General features: G+C 36.9%; 2 protein-coding genes across 3 annotated transcripts in view; one reads left to right on the plus strand and one right to left on the minus strand.

Annotated features, from left to right (window-relative positions):
• Window positions 1-4,131: 4,131 nt before the first annotated feature.
• cdkn1d (cyclin-dependent kinase inhibitor 1D) lies at window positions 4,132-6,999 on the minus strand. 2 transcript variants are annotated; one of them, XM_020930077.2, is made up of 3 exons: window positions 6,850-6,999; window positions 4,588-5,054; window positions 4,132-4,504 (listed from the first exon to the last, which is right to left on the minus strand). In XM_020930077.2, exons 1-3 carry the CDS (start codon window positions 6,852-6,854, stop codon window positions 4,446-4,448), a joined length of 531 nt encoding a protein of 176 aa, XP_020785736.1. In that variant the 5' UTR covers window positions 6,855-6,999; the 3' UTR covers window positions 4,132-4,445. The 2 variants fall into 2 exon arrangements, with proteins under 2 accessions (XP_020785736.1, XP_020785743.1); XM_020930084.2 differs by lacking the exon at window positions 6,850-6,999 and adding an exon at window positions 6,339-6,561.
• sapcd1 (suppressor APC domain containing 1) overlaps window positions 6,606-19,688 on the plus strand; it is a 39,901-nt gene continuing 26,818 nt past the window's right edge. Inside the window, exons 1-2 of the mRNA XM_020930289.2 lie at window positions 6,606-6,646; window positions 7,493-7,592. The gene's annotated coding sequence lies outside the window, so the exon portion shown is untranslated. The remainder of the gene's footprint in view (window positions 6,647-7,492; window positions 7,593-19,688) is intronic.

The following is a 19,688-nucleotide window of genomic DNA, read 5'->3' on the forward strand; positions in this document are numbered from 1 at the left end:
CTTGAGAAGACTTGAGAAGCACTTTTAAATCTGAATTCTTTCTATTCTGACTGTCATGATTCACACAAAGATCTTGTCAAGACATTTAAAAAGGAAAAATAAAATTTCAACAACTCTTACATACTCTATAAATACTCATATATAAATATACTATGACTTTAGATTTTTGCAATGTATATGAATTTTAAGATAAATTGTACTCATAAACTATATTTGGTACTTCGGGTTAAAGACTTGAAATGACTTGAAGCTCAAAGCAAACAACTTGGACTTGACCTGGACTCATGGGCCAGTGACTTGAGACTTGACTTGGTCTTGCCTGTATTTGACTTGGACTTGAGGTTAAAGACTTGAAACTAACTTGAGACTTGCAAAACAACGACTTGATCCCTCCTCTGTGGGGGATTACTCAAACGTGTGACTGAAACAAAACACAACCCCAGGCATGTTTTTGATTAGATAACAACATTATGACATAAATAAAGTAAATTTTGCATAATATATTTTACCATTATTCACATTTGGATCAGTGGACAAAGCAGTTTTGCCTCATTCTCAAAAGCAAACCTTTGACCTAGAATCAATAACTGTTTTCACATATTTCACATATTATATAAAATGTTTTGCAGTTGCTTAAAAGGTCCTGTAGGGTGTGCTATTAATCTACAAGTACAGCAGTGGATATAGGTGAGCTCCATTTCGTCCAGGGCAACTCTGTAGTGGCATAACCCATGGGTCTATTAAAATAATGTAGCCTAATAACAGTATATCTGTTTATGTATTGCTTGGTTAAAATGATTGAAATATGACTACAGGCCTACTACTATCACATGGTTTAACCCTAATTTAAAACTGTAAAATATAGAGTTGAGTTCAATCTGGTGGTATTACAAAAGCAAAATCTTCTGTAGATTTTTATTAAATTTTTTTCCAAACCAGGATCCAACAAAAACAAGTAAGGAGTCCTGGTGGTTAGTCCTGGTGTAGACTTGGTTTAGTCCTGTTCTAGACCTGGTTTAGTCTAGGTCTGGTTCCAGTTTAGTCCCAATTTGATGTGGCGTATGTATTAGGTAATTGTAATTTGTGTGTATATAAGAAAATATTGCTGCTTTCTGTTTCACCACCGTACTCACAAAACAACCTGAGAATGAATTTTTGTTTTAATGCACCATTATCCACATTATTGTTTCACTTTCATTTATGCACCTCTAGATATTACTTCTGAAATTAACTAGTTTTACAATTGGAGTGTGATGCTAATTGAAAACACTAGTCTAAGTCTGAAGCTCTATTAAACTTCAATCTGAGCTTTATTTTTAACACAATCTGACCAGAAAGAGGTGGTTCAGTTGGAGCTACAACATGAGATTATTTGTGCTGTTAAAAATGTATTGTTTAAATCCATTTGGTCTTTTTTCTTGAGTTATCAGACAATCTTAAAATGTTTTTGGCACTGATTTTGCTGAGTGTACCTTGTGTCTCCATGGTATCTCTAACAAACCACCATAGATATACATGTACAACACCCCCAACTCGATGCCACACAATATAAACAGGTTAATTTTTGCTGCTTTAACAAAAAAGAGCCTCCAAAGACAAAATGTGATTATAAGGTCCTTATTTAATTTATTCTTTAACACTCTATGTGAAGTCAATGATATAAGGCAAAAGTGAACATCCCAGCAATTCTCCTCTATTAAAGAGATAAGATTCAAATACATACAACTTAATAGACATAATGCAATGATACATAAATTACATTATTACAGATGTTAAACAAAGATACACATTCATGCATATACAACGTAAATAAACACTACATATTTATAGCTGCAACATGTGAATTAGAGAAGCTTGTTTGGGCAATTCTTCCACTATTTTTTTTATCATTTTATATTTTTAAGTGTCAAAATCATTGCCCATCTTTCTGAATGAGATTTTTTTTTTTTTTTTTTTTTTTTTTTTTTATAGAATACCATATAAAATAGGTCTCTTGTCAACCATGTTTAGAGTAGTGCAAAGATATAGTTTCTGAAACAACACAATTAGTTATAACGAGGGAGTCTATAATTATATCCCCATAAAAGGAAATCAAATAAGTTAATATAGATTTTTTTAGATTTGAAAAGACAAACAAACACATAAAGATGCTAAATAAAGAACAGAATTGAGTTAAAGATGCACTGCGTAACATTTCTGGTAGAGGGTTGACGGCGTTGCTTCGCCAGGAATGTTCCGCAGTATGGCATTGAACTTGATTATCTCCATGGAGACGACAGGAGTAACATTTTAGATCTGTGGATAGTATTTCTGCGCAATGAAGCACCTTTTTTTGAAGCAATTTTGCATGCAGTAAAGATAAGTGTAATGCCATGTCGCGGAACTTTCAAAACAATTCAACGAGGTGACGGAGCCTGCACCAGAAAAGTTACACAGTGCGCCTTTAATGTGATTATTACCAACTGCTTTCAGGGCCAATGTTGGTAGTGGCTGAGGCAGTTGTGTGGAGAAACAGAGAGAGACGAACAAAAGCAAAATCTGTCTAAATCAGAGCCACTCGTCTGGACCCGAAATCCTTTGAGCCACATGGGGCCAAGGCTGATCTGCTCAAGCTTTTGTATAATGCTGTTTCTTTCCCCGTAAGCACATTGTTCTATTCAAGGAAAGAGCCAGGAGACAACAAAAGAAGTCTAGACCAGGGACCATTCTTCGTCAAATTCAGTGGCTTTACCTGATGTGTTTTAAGATATGTCCAATTGCACAATCACCACATCAAAATTGGGACTAACTAGTATTACTTTATGAACTAATCCTGGACTAGAACAGGACTAAACCAGGACTATAAAAGAACTGGACCTGGTTTATCATCTGGACTAGACTGGGTTCAAACCAGGACCCAGCAAAAACAAGTATGGAGTCCTGCTGGTTAGTCCTGGTGTAGACCTGGTTTAGTCCAGGCTGGTTCCAGTTTAGTCCTAATCTGATGTGGCATATGTATTAATTGTAGTTTTGTATTGTATAGTTTTGTACGTATATAAGGAAATATTGCTTCTTTCTGTTTCACCACTGTACTCACAAAACAACCTGAGAATGAACTTTTTTTTTTTTTTTTTTGCTTTTTAAAGTAATTTGAATGAAATCACATTATGAGGTAGAATTAATTGGTAATATATATCTATATATATATATATATATATATATATATATATATATATATATATATATATATATATATATATATATATATATATATATATATATATATATATATATATATATATATATTATTTATTTATTTATATATATGGCTTTTGATCCAAATGTCACTACAAAATCTGTAGTGAGGATGGTCACTACTCCATTACCAGTTATAGGTCCCATGTCAGTAATAAACTTGTGATGTTATTTAGACCCAGAACTGGTTTCTCTGGAGGTGAGATTCAAAAGTGATTCTTCTTTGGTTCAACTGCCTCAGCTGCCACAAACGCAACAGAAAATGTCACAAAATCAAACCCTCACATCAGAGTACAGAGACAGAGCAGTGTCCCCCTCTGCTGAGCCCTGGGCCTCAGCTCTGGCCTCTGCACTCACAGTAAGTGGAGATGCTACATGTTCAAAGCATAAAGCTCATAAAATGATAATAAGGTACGGGATTGTTGCCAAAAGATTTAAACCCCCAATATAAAAGCTTATAATACAATACAAATGTACATTTTTATGTTGTTTTGGCCAAACTGTATTTTGAATGGCAACGGTGGAGTGTCTAAGCCCTGATTGACTTACAGTCAAAACTTTATAGGGGAAGTGGCACAAGTTTCCACAAAACCTTATCTACCTCGTTTTACACATTGCTCTTTTTATATTTTCTTATATTTTATTTAATGGTGACATGGCACCTAAAATAAATAGATAGACATAATATTATTCTAATTTTAAGTCACTATAGTGACTGCATTACCTCATCACCTCCACCGCTGACCTCTGATGATAACAGGACTGAGAGTTTGGGAAGACAAAAATAGTTACTCCACCTTTTATAATCTCTTGTGACTTCAGCGAGTAAAGGTCATAGGTCGTAGGTCACAGACCCACACAAATTCTATCAAGGGCTCATGCAAAAACTGAGCCTGGTTTGAATAATTTCCTGAAGAGTGCATTCTAAAATATTCACAGTATAATCAAAGTTTGGAAAACAGTATAAAAAATGATATTTATAACTATGCACAAAACCGTAAAGTCTGAGCTTGATTAGGTAGGTGGCTGGTAGTTTCTTTGTACTGAATTTAAATGTTGTGTTGTTTTTTAAGCCCATAAATAATGAGCTTCAGGACAGTCAGTTTGAAAACGCTACATATTTACAGATACAGATGTGAGCTTCATCTCTGAGGTGAAGTGGAGAAGAGGGTGTCCACTATGTGGCTCTCCTGAACCTCCCCTTTGGGTTTCTACAGTCGAGAAGACTCTTTATAATGCAGGAGTTTCTTCCTCTTCACTTTGAAGAAATCTGCAGAAAGAAACCAGGTAAAATTACACTCAACGAACATTCAAAGTGCCACTTAAATATAAAGTCCTTTTCATTTGTCTCACCTGTGATGACAGCCTGCCGGCGCTTGCCTGACTCTAGCCTGTAGTACCCCCTGGTGGTCACCTCGAGGTACTCGTCTCCTGAAGAGGACGAGCTGCTGGACAGTGGAGAGCCCTGCCCAGAGGAGGAGGAGGATCGCCGTTTGGCCCCTGCTCCTGACCGTGCAGATCGAAATGTACAGCTGCGGTAAAAGGCAGGCACCTCCTGGAAACTCAGCTCCTCCCACTCCATGTTGGGGCCGGATCCAGGCTCGTCCCTCTGGAAGTCAAAATTCCAGCGCTTGTTTGCCACCTCCACTCCCATCCGAAGCACTCTCTGGAAGTCCTGCTGCAGCTGCTGGTGGTCCACCGGCCCAAACAGGCTCCTCTTCACAGGGCCCACCTTCAACTGCAGTGCCTCTATGCCTCCAGGAGAGGGCATCTCAGACCCCACCGATGTAGATGCTGACGGAGAGGCCATGGTCAAGTCCCTAAAACACAACACACTGTGAGAAAGGGCACAGGCTCAACTCAATGAAGAGTCAGGTGGGTTTTATAGGCCAACACTACACACTCACTCTAAGTCTCGCCCACTTCATGCAGCTAAATGTTACATGATCAAATGCACATGTGCCCACAAACTGTTGAGTAATTACAGCCTGAGCGGGTCCCTGGACAACACCAAATAAAAATCAGACATAAAGTGGATTTACTCTGACACCTGCTCAAAGTCAAAGGCTCCACATATCAACATGTGCAGACTTTATGAGGAATGTGCTCCTGCCACACTTCATTAGACCCTCAGTGCCTCTGCCTCCTCTTGGCCCCACACGTCTAATTAACTTTAGCCTCAACTGTCAGTGTTACCATGACAACCTGCAGAATCTCTATCTCGCGCACAGGTGCACGTGGACCACACTGTGCCACTCCCTGGCACTCAGGTACATTTTGTACAGCCAAAAACAACTATTATACAATATCACAATACAACTACTGAAATACTAGGTCACATTTCAGACTGATTTAGTGGAAGAGGTTGGTTAAAAAAAAGCCCTCCAAAGAAAAAATATAGATCATCAATAATCTTGATAGAACTATAAAATAGTGGACATGAAATTAGTGGGTTATCAGCTGTGGAGCCAGCAGTACAGTCATTCACCCCAGCTCTGAACACGTCTGAAAAAAGTTTGAAGAATTGCGACTGAGAAGCCAATGCACAAATAGACTAACTTTCAAGTCCAGTTTATTCAGCCATTTAACCAGAATTATATTTTTTAAGTTAGTGCATCTTCCACAAATCTTAAATACTGAACAGGTTTCTTTGCTTCTGCAGTGAGCGCGACTCCAGTGAAAGTTGTTTGCGTCGAATATGATGTGGGCGCGGTTTACAGATCAGATTTCCAACGGTGGTCGCTCGACCCACTTCCACAAAAACACCGTCATACTGCCCCACTAACAATGCAAACTACACTTATTCTGATTAAGTGATCAGTACTGTAGTAATATTAAAATTTCACAGATAGTTAACTCAAAATGAAGCAATTGCAGATATTTGTTCTAGAGTCTTGAACATGCCACAAGATCGGAGAAAGTTCTGGTGACGCAGTTACGCACCACAGATGTGGGTCAATGAGATGCAGCATCTTGTCAAACTCCGCAGCGCAGAGATTAACTCCACTCAATGTAAAAGTTTCAAAGACAACTCCACGTACAACGAATGACACCATTTAAGCATGAAATTAGCTAAAAACATAAAATGAGTCAGAGGATCTTACCATAAGCGATACTCCTAACTTCGTATTTCTGAAAAGCCACAAAAGGCGCAGTAGCGCAGAGTTCAAACTAAAGCCCAAATCTAAAAGCAATTGTGCCAGTCTGAGTTCAGAGAGGTGTCGCTGACAGCCCCGTGGAAATAAACACAGTCACGTTGAAACCTAGAAGACACTGCCCACGGGAGGGCCGTGTCTGTCCTTATCTACAGCGTGTTTGTTATGGACTCAGGAGACAGGGGGACGGGCTAAGAGCAGCCACCGCGGTCACATGGGTCCCATCAAAACACTCAATGTTGGAGTGGAGCCAGAAGGTAAACAACGCTGTCATAAATATTTGTACTACAAAGCTCTGAAAAGTTTGAGTACCAAACTGTGGAAAGCTGTCGGAGACAGATTTGTGCCTGGTGCAGAGTCAAAAGATCAAAACATTTTTAAAAATGTTTTTAAATATATAAACCAGCGGATAAATGCACGTTTCTTACGGTGCTACAAACGAAAAGAAAAGTTTTCTTACCCCATTAAATGTGTCCAAAAGTCCCTGTTGGAAGCGCGCTCTGCTGCAGACCTGTTGCTCTGGCACTCCGCTGCGCTCTGCTCTGCGTCTCCTTCAGCGGGAATAGAAGTAGGTCAAATATCTGCGCAATGGCGGCCATTTCCCTCTCGCTCAAATGTGACACACATTCTCGTGTTGGGTTTGCATCACGTTTTGTTTTGGCCCCGCGCCCACTCCCTCAAGTCACGTTGAACTGCAACGTGACATCCACTTCTGCAGTGTACCACATCCCTATTTGGACCGAGGCGAATGTGGGACTATAGGTGGAAAAAGTTACAAGGAGGAAGACAGTACTCATATGCATGTAAAAGAAACGTTTATAGAGCCTGGAAATAACTTAAACTAAAAATACCAAGACATAAAAAAGACTTAACCTTGCTTTACACTTTTTGCCACAATCATGATACATATTTTATATCTAAGTTGTTTACTGCATAAAACCAGCCATTATAATTACTCTTCAAATAGTCTATTTATTGCACACTGCACTTACATCCTTTAAGGTGCACTATGTCACTTTATAGCTGGAGTCTGCTACCATGGAGATGTCATTGCTTTGCTTGGAATGTTCCATAATATAGTAATAAAGATATTTGTTTTGCAGAAAAAAGACATTGTTCTGTGAGCAGGACTGCATCTCCATGGACTGGATCTGTAACTTTTCATCATCTGCTCGTCTCCATGAAGGAAAAAAAAGAAATCAGGTAAGGCAATTACATTTCCATGGAGATGAGCAACTGCATAAAGTTACATTGTGCATCTTTAAAAACTGACATATTATTTCTTTATAGTAGCCAACTAAATTATACTAGTTTAAATCACTTCAATGTCATTACAATTAAGGATGCACCGATACACTACTGGTATCAGATATCGGTGCTGAGACTGAGACATTTGCTGGATCGGATATTGGCTTCCAAATAATGACTGAGTATCCTGGTTGTACGTATAAATTAATGTACTGGTCTTATTTGGCCCAGAAAATTTTTATTTACACAAAGCTGTTCTGTAGTTACTTAAGGGATAAACAACTGCCACATAACACATTTGGATCAGTTTTATCTTTTTTTTTTAAGGAAACAAATGCTGTTTTCAGTCTCGGTTGATATTGAGAACTGTCAGTCAATATCGGAACTGAAAAAGCTGGATTGGTGCATCCCTAATTATAACTGCTCAAAATAGTCATGATCCTAAATTGGGCCTGTGCGTTACTGTAATTCTTTCATAGTGACATAACCTACTGACCCGTCTCCTCCTGTAGAGTTGTAATTACAGACGCTGTCGCAATTCACACACATAAACCACAAGCGCTGTGTTGCTCTTCTGTTTGTCGGTGACGTCATGAAGTCAGACCTCGATCTCCACCTCCTGTGTTCTTACTACTACTACTACTACTCTTCTGTGGTGGATGAAGTACTCAGTTTTGTTACTTAAAGTTGCTCTATGTAACTTTTCATTTAGGGATCCGTCACCAGCTTGTTTCTATGTATATGTCATTCCTTTGCTTGGAATGTTCCACAGTGTGACATTAAACAAGCTCTGACTTACATTTATTAAATTACAAGTGGTTTTATAGCTTGAAAATACCTAGAAAAACATTAATTTTAGCTCAAAAACATCCATTCTGACTGTGAGCGGGGTCGCCTCTCCACAGATCTGACCTGTAACTTTCCTGGTTTGGTCTCCATAAAGATAGAAAGGTTTAATGCCATACTGTGAAACTTTACAGACAAAGCAATTACAAATGCATGGATAAAAATAACTTGATAGACCCTGCACCAGAAAAGTTACACAAAGCAGCTTCAAGTTAAAGTACAAAACTACAGGGGCAAAAGATTTCTCAAGTAAAAGTAAAAGTATCACATGAAAAAATAGTGTTAGTATCTGTTTAAAATATGTATGAGTAAAAAGTAAGAGTTTCTAGAACAATTAAAGTATCAAATCTAGTGATTCTGAAAGAATTTAGCTGATTTGAAGTGATTTTAAAAATTTTGTAGCTGTTTTTGTGTGCTAAAAATGAAATGTGCCACAAAAAAAAAAAAGTCTCAGCTTTTTCAGGAAGTCTCAAACCATAACAAAGTGCGTTTTACTTTTCAGTCCCGATCTAAAATGTAGTGGAGCAGAAAGTACAGATACATGCTTTCAAATGTGGTGAAGTAGAAGTAAAAATATCACAGAAAGAAATTGTGTTAAAGCACCTGTTTAAAATGTGTATGAGTAAAAAGTAAGTATTTTGCAGAGATTTCTAGAACAATTAAAGCATCAAATCTAGTGATTCTGACAAAGAATTTAGCTGATTTGAAGTGATTTTAAATTTTTTGTAGCTGTTTTTGTGTGTTTATGTGTTTGGTTTCCTCAAAGTTGGGACGTTAACTCAAATGAAATGTGCTAAAAAAAAAAAGTCTCAGCTTTTTCAGGAAATCTCAAACCATAACAAAGTGCGTTTTACTTTTCAGTCCCGATCTAAAATGTAGTGGAGCAGAAAGTACAGATACATGCTTTCAAATGTGGTGAAGTAGAAGTAAAAATATCACAAAAAGAAATTGTGTTAAAGCACCTGTTTAAAATGTGTATGAGTAAAAAGTAAGTATTTTGCAGAGATTTCTAGAACAATTAAAGCATCAAATGTAGTGATTCTGACAAAGAATTTAGCAGATTTTAAATTATTGAAGTGATTTTTACATTTTTCTATCTGTTTTTGTGTTTATATATTTGGTTTGCTCAAAGTTGGGACATTAACTCAAATAAAATGTGCTAAAAATACGTCTTAAACCATAAAGAAAAGTGCTTTTTACTTTTCAGTCCAGATCTAAAATGTAGTGGAGTAGAAAGTACAGATACATGCTTTCAAATGTAGTGAAGTAAAAGTAAAAAGTATTCACTATAGAATCAACTAAAGTAAAGTACAGATACTTAAAAATCTGATTTAAATATTTAGTACTTTTACTTTTGTACTTCATTCCGTTTCATTGTATTTTACACTGCTTTTGTTTACTTGTGTGGGTAGTGAAATGTAGAGGAGTGGTGCATGGTTTAATATTATCAAACATGTAGGAGTGACCGAGGGGAAACTTGTCACTGACAGCTTTACTCGAGTAATTATGTCACCAGGGAGGAATGCAGTTATATGCTATTGGCTGTTGACTGCTCCCATTAGGGGCAGAAAAGGGTCAAAGATACTCACAACAACAAGGCTAAAAAGTACTACATACGTTTAACCCAAGTTCACGTTACATTCATTACATACATTCTAAGCTTGGTTTCTAAAGGTGCACTGCCCTAAGTAACTCTTTTGCTCGCTTGTCTCCATGAAGATGCTTTGAATGTTCTAGGGAGACATCCAGGCAAAGTTACGGGTCAGGTCTGTGGAGAGGTGACTTCACTCATAGTAAGAATGCATGTTTTTCAAGTTATATTTGAGTATAATATGGACTTAAACAAACTTTATTGATCCATAAGGGAAATTATTTGGACACAGTAGCTCACAAGTCACAATATAATATAATAACAAAAAGTAAAAAATATAAATGGTAATAATAAATTCTAAATAAGTAGCAATAATTATATAAATGTACATGTACAAGTCAAAATAAAATAGAAAAATAAGTAAGTAATAAAATACAAAATCCCAGCTATATACATGAGGTCAAAGGATATATTGATTAAATGCAAGATATCTGTGTAATGCAGTACTGTGGAACTTTCAGCTGCCTGTCTCCATGGAAACGCAGTCCCCGTACCTGGAGAGTTCCATAGTGCCTCTTTAATAGCAAATAAGTCAGATATGTCAAACTCAGGGCCCGCGATATCATATCAGATATGTATTAGAGCTGACCCACCGGCTACAGACAGACTATAGAGACATTATTTATTAAAAATGTTGTTATTATTTTATATTATGCTTGTTCTGGATTCAATGTCTTAGCAAAACTATTATTAAACATTTATTTTAATTAGAAAGGGTTTAACTTTACATATTTCGAAAGAAGAGAAAATACGCAGATGTTGTTGAAATTTTTCAATAAATATTTAGTTTGGCTCAAGACTTAGTCCCAGTTTTTAATTTCGGCCCTCTGTGAATTTGAGTTTGACGGCCCTGAACTGTGTTGATGGATTTGTGTCTGTAGTGGCACAGAGTGTTTGCTCACTAACGCAATGAGCATAGGTTTAATTATCATTCTAATCTATACATTCTGTCGTTGACCCCTTGAGCAAAACGCTTTACCCTGTTCATCTCCAGCTAAAGTGTGATTAATTGTTTGGAGACTGGCTGCCGTTAGTCTGAGAAAGCTTGTTGCTATAGATGTGGAGGGAATGACAGTGTTTCCCGCGGCACTTTATAGTTAAGGCGATCGACCTCTTGGACATTTATGCTACTGGTCAAAAGTTTTAGAACACCTTAATTTTTCCAGTTATTTATTGCAATTTAAGTCGTGCAAGTCCAATGAAGAGCTTGAAATGGTACAAAGGTAAGTACTGAACAGTCAAAGGTTAAAAAAAAAAAGATAAAAGATACAAAACACAAGTCCAAGCTCCAAAACTACAAGAACAAGATGGTGAACTTGAAAACATGGAGTATCCAGCTCAGTCTCCAGACTTATACCCCATCGAGCAGGTTTGGGATGAATTGGACAGAAGAGTGAAGCAACCTACAAGCAGTGTTGGGGAGTAACAGATTACATGTACCGGAGTTACGTAATCAGAGTACTAATTATGAGTAACTGTATTCGGTTACAGTTACTGTTTGAATGAGTGGTAATTGGATTACAGTAACTTTGTTGAAATAGGCAAGGCAAGTTTATTTGTATAGCACAATTCGTACACAAAGTAATTCAAAGTGCTTTAAAGAATAAGAAATACATTAAAATCATAATAAAAACAAATCAAAACATAAATAATCATGAAGATTAAAATTAAAAAAGAGAGACATAAATTGGAGAGAAGAGTGCGGAATGAAAACCTTTCAGTTATTTGCACAGTTAAACAGAAATGTTTTGAGCCTGGATTTAAACAGCGTCACAGAAGAGTCTGTCTCACATGTTCAGACTGTTCCAGGTTTTAGCTGCATGAACCTGAAACGCTGACTCCCCTTGTTTAGTCCTGACTTTGGGCACCAGCAGGAGGCTGGTCCCTGAGCTCCTCAGAGTGCGAGATGGTTCATATGACACTAACATGTCACAGATGAAATAAATGGATTACACGGTGGTATTTTCCTGTTTCCACATTTAGGGCTAAATCCATCTTTTTTTTTCTTCTTTTTTCGGTAATTCCACTCATTGCTGGACACTAAACCAGGTCAAAACCAGGATTAAACCAGGACTAAACCAGATCTAAACCAGGACTAAAACCAGGACTAAAATAGGTCTAAAATAGGACTAAACCAGGACTAAAACCAGGACTGAAACAAGGACTAAAACAGGACTAAAAGAGGACTAAAACAGGATTTAACAGGACTAAACCATGCTGTGCGGACTGTGTCTCCTCTTCCTCTTCTATCAATAATATTTTTAATTTGTTTTAGTAAAGTCTGGGCTTTTTACTGTCTTTTAGCAGACAAAACTTCTTATGTTACAATATCCTAGTCTTTGCTACTCTACAGCAAACCAAGTAATCCAAAGTAATCAGATTACGTTACTCACTTTAAGTAATTTAATGGACTCTGTTACAAACTACATTTTGGGATATGTAATCTGTAATCTGTAGGGGAATACATTTTAAAAGTAACCTTCCCAACACTGCCTACAAGTGCCACACATTTATGGAAACTTCTGCAACAGACTTAAGAAGAACTTTCTGAAGAATATTTGATTTCTGTTGTAAAAAGAACGAGCCACGAGTGTGTTCAGCTGTTATATCTGCCGAAGGTGGACACTTTCATCAATCAAAAGTTTAGAATATGTTTTGGTCAACAGTAAACAAACAGTAAAAAACTAGAGAAAGTGTGGTGTTCTAAAAATTTTGACTAGTAGTGTACATTTACCCATGTTTTGACTTCCAACATTTTCCCCATTCAAAAGATATAACATTTTTGTTTTAAACTGTTAATCACAAGAAACTGTTCACATTTTTCATCATTCTGAAACTCATGGATAAAAAACAACCGCATAATCCCGTACATACATGTCAACATATCCCAGTTGAATCCTGATACAGTAATAATCTTTAACAGTTACGACAGTCGAAAAGCTCTCCTGTTTATTACCTGGTCCATTCTGTCTCTACACAGAGTTACATTAGTACACAGCAATTACAGTGAATTAGCCCAGCGCCCCAGGTCCCTAATGCCTTCGAAACTCTGTGCCAAGTGGGCCTTCCCCAAACACTTGTTGTTTGTTATGCCTCTGTCTTGTACTTACTGTAGTCATCTCATTATCCCATGTTAAATTCCTAATCTCTGTCGCGTTTTGTCTGTTTTGGCGTTCCCTCCTCCCTCCGCCCTGCCTTAATCCCGCTGAGCTTGTTGATTCTAGCGCAGTATGTTGCAGTTGGTTGATGGAGTCATTAAAAAACATTGTCTCTCGTCCACGGTCATTGCCCTTTTTCAATACACGAGCAACAATAGGCTAAAAGACAACAGTCACTCGGTTCATTGGGGTCGTTCAGAAATTGACGCTTGGTTTTTTTTAACAAAGAAGTGATTGAGGAAATGTTGTGTTCCCGTTTTTCCATTTGATTGAGTTTGAGTTATCCGAGCAAACACATATCAGTCTATTAGCTGCGATGTGCTACAGAGGCAGGCCGCATCCTTGTTAGTCAAAGTGTATTGAGTGGAAATCAAGCGGAAAAGTTCATAGTGTAAAGGAATGTTGAAGAAAGTAACTAGTTGTCAAAAAGTTCAAATAACAGAACATACTATCAAGTTCATTATTATTGGAAATTAAAAGCAGGTTTGCATAGTTTATTACTGGAGATTTAGGAGATCTGACGTTAAGTTTTGTTTAAAAACTAAAGTTTCCTTTTTGATTGTGTAGTTGATTATGTAATCATGTCTTTGTTAGTTGTTCTGGCCATGATTTGGACAGAACAGGTTTAATAATCAGATCGTAATGATATTGTTATGTTCTCGTTGGGCTAATTAACATACTCTCTGAGCCAAATGTGTCTGATTGATTGACTTTTTGGCTGCATTATAATGACATAATAATTATATAATGATTTGTTTATTTCCAGCATTGATCTAGGATCATTTTTCGTAAAGGAAAGAGAAAAACGAAATACATGAATACACTTTGACTATATCACATGTAAAACCCAAGAAAGAGAGTGGGGTGAAGTAAAATGTATTTGTTCCCACCACTGTATTGTGCATGTGAGATTCATGTCTAGTATGCTTCCTGTATCTCACAATGTACAAACTCACACAAACTTCAAAATAACATTCAGACAGATTCACATTTACATATCCAAGACAAAGCAGATACAGCATTGTTTGATAAAAATAATGAAATAAAGTGTAAAGCAAACTTATAATTCACCTCTATACTCTGAACATATGATGTTTTTAGACATTTTCTTAAAATACTTGTGCATTGTTTGTGCTGCTCCACAGGTTGACCCCCCACACACACATAGGGACACTTTTCCATGTAGTTTGGACGTGTTAACTTTGAACTGTCCACTCCTCTCAGTTGAGCTTTCCTCAGTTCCTCTGTATGTCTCTGTGCTCAGTCTGTATGATCCTCCTAACATACACACAGCAAAAACTGGAGGGTTCAAATTTTAGGGTAAAATGTTTCAGAGTTGTTTTTAACACCAAAAGTGTTATTTTAACTATTTGAAAGTTAAATGGGGGTTTGGGTCGGGGTTATTTGTCAGAGTTGATATGATTGAGGTTAATTCAACTTCCCTTAGTGTTAATTCAACTTCCCTTAGTGTTAATTCAACTTTTCTTAGTGTTAATTTGTGTCCTCCCATTCACCACATCAAACTCTTGTGAGAGAAGACCAGTTTGAACCACTTTTGTACATAATTTCATCTTAAATGAACTAAAATAAAGTAAAAATAAAATAAAACACCCCTGTGTGTTGTTTAGCTAAATCAGAATAACTCTACAAAGTGTTATCTGTTTACTCTCAAAACATTAAAATAACTCTGGATTTTGGGGTTAAATAGGAACTTTGGTCCAGTGTTACTTAATTCACATTTCCAAAAATGTTAAATTAACTCTAGAACAGATTGGACTCATATAAACTCTGAGAAAATGTTAAAGTTGATTCTGTGAGAGTCAATTTTAACACTCTTCTTTTTGCTGTGCATTTATTCTACTGTAAGACACATTTTAAATACAGTCACTCAGAATATATATATTATATCAAATTTACAAACAAACTACCCAAATGATGGCTTTTTAAAACATACATTTTCACACAAAAAAAATCACTTTACAGTAACTTTTGTTTGGCGTGGGAAGTAACCATAAACATTCATTTCATCTTATTTTATTATTTTTCTGCCTGTCTCCATGGAGATGATTTTACAGCATTAAACTTACATCTTGAATTTTATTAATATTGGTGTTTTTACTGCTCAAATATAACTGGTTTCATTATTATAAGATTCTTAGTTTCACATTAAATTACACAAAAAATCAAAATAAGCCATGACATGAAACTTGAAACTTGAAACTTTAATTTCGAATGTGAAACTTGTATATTTTGAGTTTCAGAATTTAAAATCTTACTTCTTCTTACAGACTTCCTTTGTGAAGCTCTGATGCAGTCACAGACAACCAGAGGAAGTGGCTGGTCTACAGGTGCATTGTGGGGTTTTCCATGAACTTCTGCCCTTGAATGATTTAACAAAACACATTTCTTGACTTAAACCCACACACAAGACAATTTACAGGCCATGTGTTTACGTACCAAAAGGGAGGACGATGATTTAACAACAAGCAAATAAAAGATAAGGTTTCTGCATCAGTCAAGCTTTAAGAGGTCGTCACTCACTGCTATTGGCTGGTTCATTTTCTTTGTAAACACGGAGCTCACCTCGGGGCAGTTTGTGTGCGTAGTGACAGCAGAAATGTGTGCATGCAAACACTTGGAGATGGTAATCTAGGAAAGCCGAGGAGCCCAGAGTAAAGCACAACAAGGACCTCTGCAGGCTGCATCGGTACAAACTGAGAAACCATGAGTATGTGGAAAACTACACTGGCAATCTAAAGTCTGGACTTACCCACTCATTCAACGTTTTGTTTATTTTTTCTTACTATTTTCTACATTTTAGATACATGTGGAAGACATCAAACATATAAATAAGATGTATATAGAATTATTTTGTAAATTATTTTGTGTGTATATAAAAAGTAGAAAATAGTGAACATATAAAAAACACTACCAGACAAAAGTTTGGTAGTGTACATAGAGTACAGACTGAACTGAAACTTTTATTTAACTTTTGTATCCATGATTTTCAGAGTGATTTGAATTGCCATACAAATTTACAAAATCAAATTTAAAATCAAATATTATGTCTAGCCTAGTGAATTGGCAAATTACCACCTATAAACATGAACTGAAACTTCTTCTTTTTTTTACATGGAAGAGCTTGACATTTACTTTTTAAAACCTTATTTCCTGTTTTTTTTTTTTTTTTTTTTTTTTTTTTTTTTATAATCTCTGTCAAGTAGCTTTTTTTAGTTCTTTAGCTTGTTCACATTTATTGCACACAAGTCTCATTCAACTTAACATATGAAGCTGAATGAGACACACTGGTGTTTCCGTAGATAACTTAAATGTTTTGCACTTACATTTTGCACTTTTTCTCGATATTCAAAGAGTTTTTTTTACTAGGGGTGTAACGATATCCAAGACTCACGATATGATATGAACCTCACAGTATGATATTTATTGTGATATCTTGGGAAAGCGGGATATTGTGAGATATGGTGGGGAGGCCCACGATTAAGGATGTAACAATATCCAAATCTCTTAAGATATTTAAGCAATATTTCCACAATATACATCTCACGGTACGATATTTATTGCGATATTTTGTGGAGGCTGACAAAACTGTTAATATGAAGCTTTTTCCTCTTAAAATGCCTTGACAAGACTTAAAAGTGCTTAGAACTGTTATTTCTTCATGTACTCTATACTGAAACATAGCAAAGGATCATGGTCTATGTAATTCCCTTTGTCTTTTTTGCTGCTTCATAACTCTTAATTTAAGCAAAGAGACTTGTAATTCGATATATTGTGATGGTCCATGATATTATTGTGAGAATTTTGATGATACGATATCACGATATTTCGGTTATTGCTACATCCCTACTTTTTACCCTTTGGTACAAGACTCATTCAGTCATACTGTGGCAGTAATCTACCTGCTATGGAGCAACCATTTTTGCATACACAGGCAATTTGAATGATAAATCTTGCCCAAGAGCACAGTGGTAAAGTGCATATATTTCTGTTCATACCAAGTGGGCTTTTTCTCCTTTAAAATAAATAATATTTGTCAAAATTTGTTATGGACCTTACCTGGACAATGGAGAGATTACACAGACAAGTTAGAAGTTATACAATATGTTTCGCCACTTTTGATGTTTTTTTTTTAGTTTCTAAAATATCCTTCAAAGAAAAATTCTCTGTTGACTGGCCTACTTAAAAAATCTAATCCATGGGAAAAAAAATTCCCATTTTAATCTTAGGGATAACTGAATGGCTCTTGTTTATATTTGGCCTATACAGTGTCTAAAATATATCACTTGTATGTGGTTTGCCGTTGTTTCTATTGAAGTCTCCAAACCTGCTCATTTGGTTATTTGAAGTTCAATGTGAAGAGGGGGAGGGGGCTTGTGTGAGAAATGCATAAGACCGCCATTGAACCCCAAAAAGCGACTGACACATAAACAGGGCCTGTGTGTCAGTGGGAGGGGCGTCCATGGGATCCGTAGCCCAGCTGTGGAGGCCCTCAGGTGGGGGCCCACGGCAGAGGAGAGGGGGCAGGGGTGGAGCTCTCTCAGTCTCTGGTTTCATGTTTGTATGTATGGGGAGTATAGAGAGTGTGTGATGTGCATAGTTGCCAAGTCTGGTTCTTTATGGAAACCTTGGGCCTTTTTTTCTTTTGGAAAGCTGCTTGCTAATTTTGATGATGGTTGTTTGTTTTTTTTGGTTGGTTGGTTGGTTCTTAAGTGACAGTTTCACATCTTAAATTAGTAGGGATGTAACAATATCCAAATCTCTCTGTACGATATTTTCATGATATACATCTCAGGGTACGATATTTATTGCGATATTTTGTAGAGGTTAAACAGCTAAAACTGTTAATATGCTACTTTTTCCTCTTAAAATGCCTTGACAAGACTTAATCCAAAGACCTAAGACTTAACAGTGCTTAGAACTGTTATTTCTCCTTGTAGTCGGCACTGAAATGGAGCAAAGGATCATGGTCTATGTAGTTCCCCTCAGTCTTTTTTTTTTAACTATTGCTGCACCATAACTCTTAATTTAAACAAAGAGACTTGTAATTCGATATATTGTGATGGTCCACGATATTATTGTGAGAACTTTGACGGTATGATATCACGGTATTTCGGTTATTGTTATATCCCCATAAATTAGGTAATTTTTGTCCTTTTTTCAGGTCTGTTTCTTAATAATAGACTGAAAATACAGGCTGTTAACAATTGATTAAAGGTCCTATATTACAATCATTCCTCACTATATCGTGGTTCAGCTTTCTCGGTCTCGCTGTTTCGCAGATTTTTTTGTGTGCAATTTTGCATGCTTATTTACAGCGTATGAACGTGTCTTGTGTATTATGGCCGGGTAGTAAATACACACGTGTGGGTCAGGACTAATCCAGGTCTAAACCAGGATTAATCTTGGATTTAAGAGAGAGAACCCCGAGCAAGGTGTCCACAAAGTGCGATCAGGCAATTGCTGCGCTTACCTCTGTGAGGTGCGGAACTCTCCGTTGTTCCTTTATCCTATGGTCACCTCTGAGCCTGTTCCGATAGTGGGTCCTGTTTCAGTTTTGGTTTATTCCTGGTTTATTCCTGTTTTAGTCCTAGTTCAGTCCTGGTTCCTGGTTTAGTCCTCCTCTTCCGTCCTAGAATCAGTCCTAGCTTAGTCCTGGGTCAGTTCTGGTTTAGTCTTGGTTCAGTCCATGGTGTAGGCAGCACAAAAGTTTGATAGAATCTCAGGTTAACAGGCGGGTGCAGAGCTGTACTGCGCTGGTGCGGGCAGGTGCGGGCAGGTGCAGCCCTATACTGTGCTGGTGCTGGTAGGTGCGGCGCTGTACTGCACGGGTGCGGGTCTCCAAAAATGAAGCCATGCGGGACTCTGCGCTATAGCGCTCCATTCCAGAATAAATGAATCTTCGGTTTGTTACATAAAGAAGGAGGAAAATAACTAAAGGACTGTAGCAGCAATACATTTTAAGAAGGATGCAAAAAGGGTTGTGACTGTCCTGTCTGAAAAAAGTGTATAAAGTGTGTGGTGAGGGGTTTTACAGCCTTAAAACATATACAACAATTGTAAAATTTTATATTTTACAATGTCTGCTTCGTGGATGTGTGAATGAAACAAAACAAAAACCCTGAGTATGTTTTTGATGAGAAAACAACATTAAAACATAGATAAAAATAGCGTAATATGGGCCATTTTTTATGTTAAATATGCTACTGAAACATGGTCCAGCAGCGATATACAACGTTAAACTTGAATTACTTATTTTTTGCCTTTAATTGTGTGGAGTCTGGTTTGCTTGTTTTGGGCATTTTCAACGGCTTAATCACTTATTGTTGTCTGAAAACCTGGCAACCCTGGTACCTATGAGGAGTAATGGCAGTGTGG

This window comes from Boleophthalmus pectinirostris, unplaced genomic scaffold (assembly GCF_026225935.1).
Source record: "Boleophthalmus pectinirostris isolate CB_2022bp ecotype Guang Dong unplaced genomic scaffold, ASM2622593v1 HiC_scaffold_18, whole genome shotgun sequence".
NCBI lineage: Eukaryota > Metazoa > Chordata > Actinopteri > Gobiiformes > Gobiidae > Boleophthalmus > Boleophthalmus pectinirostris.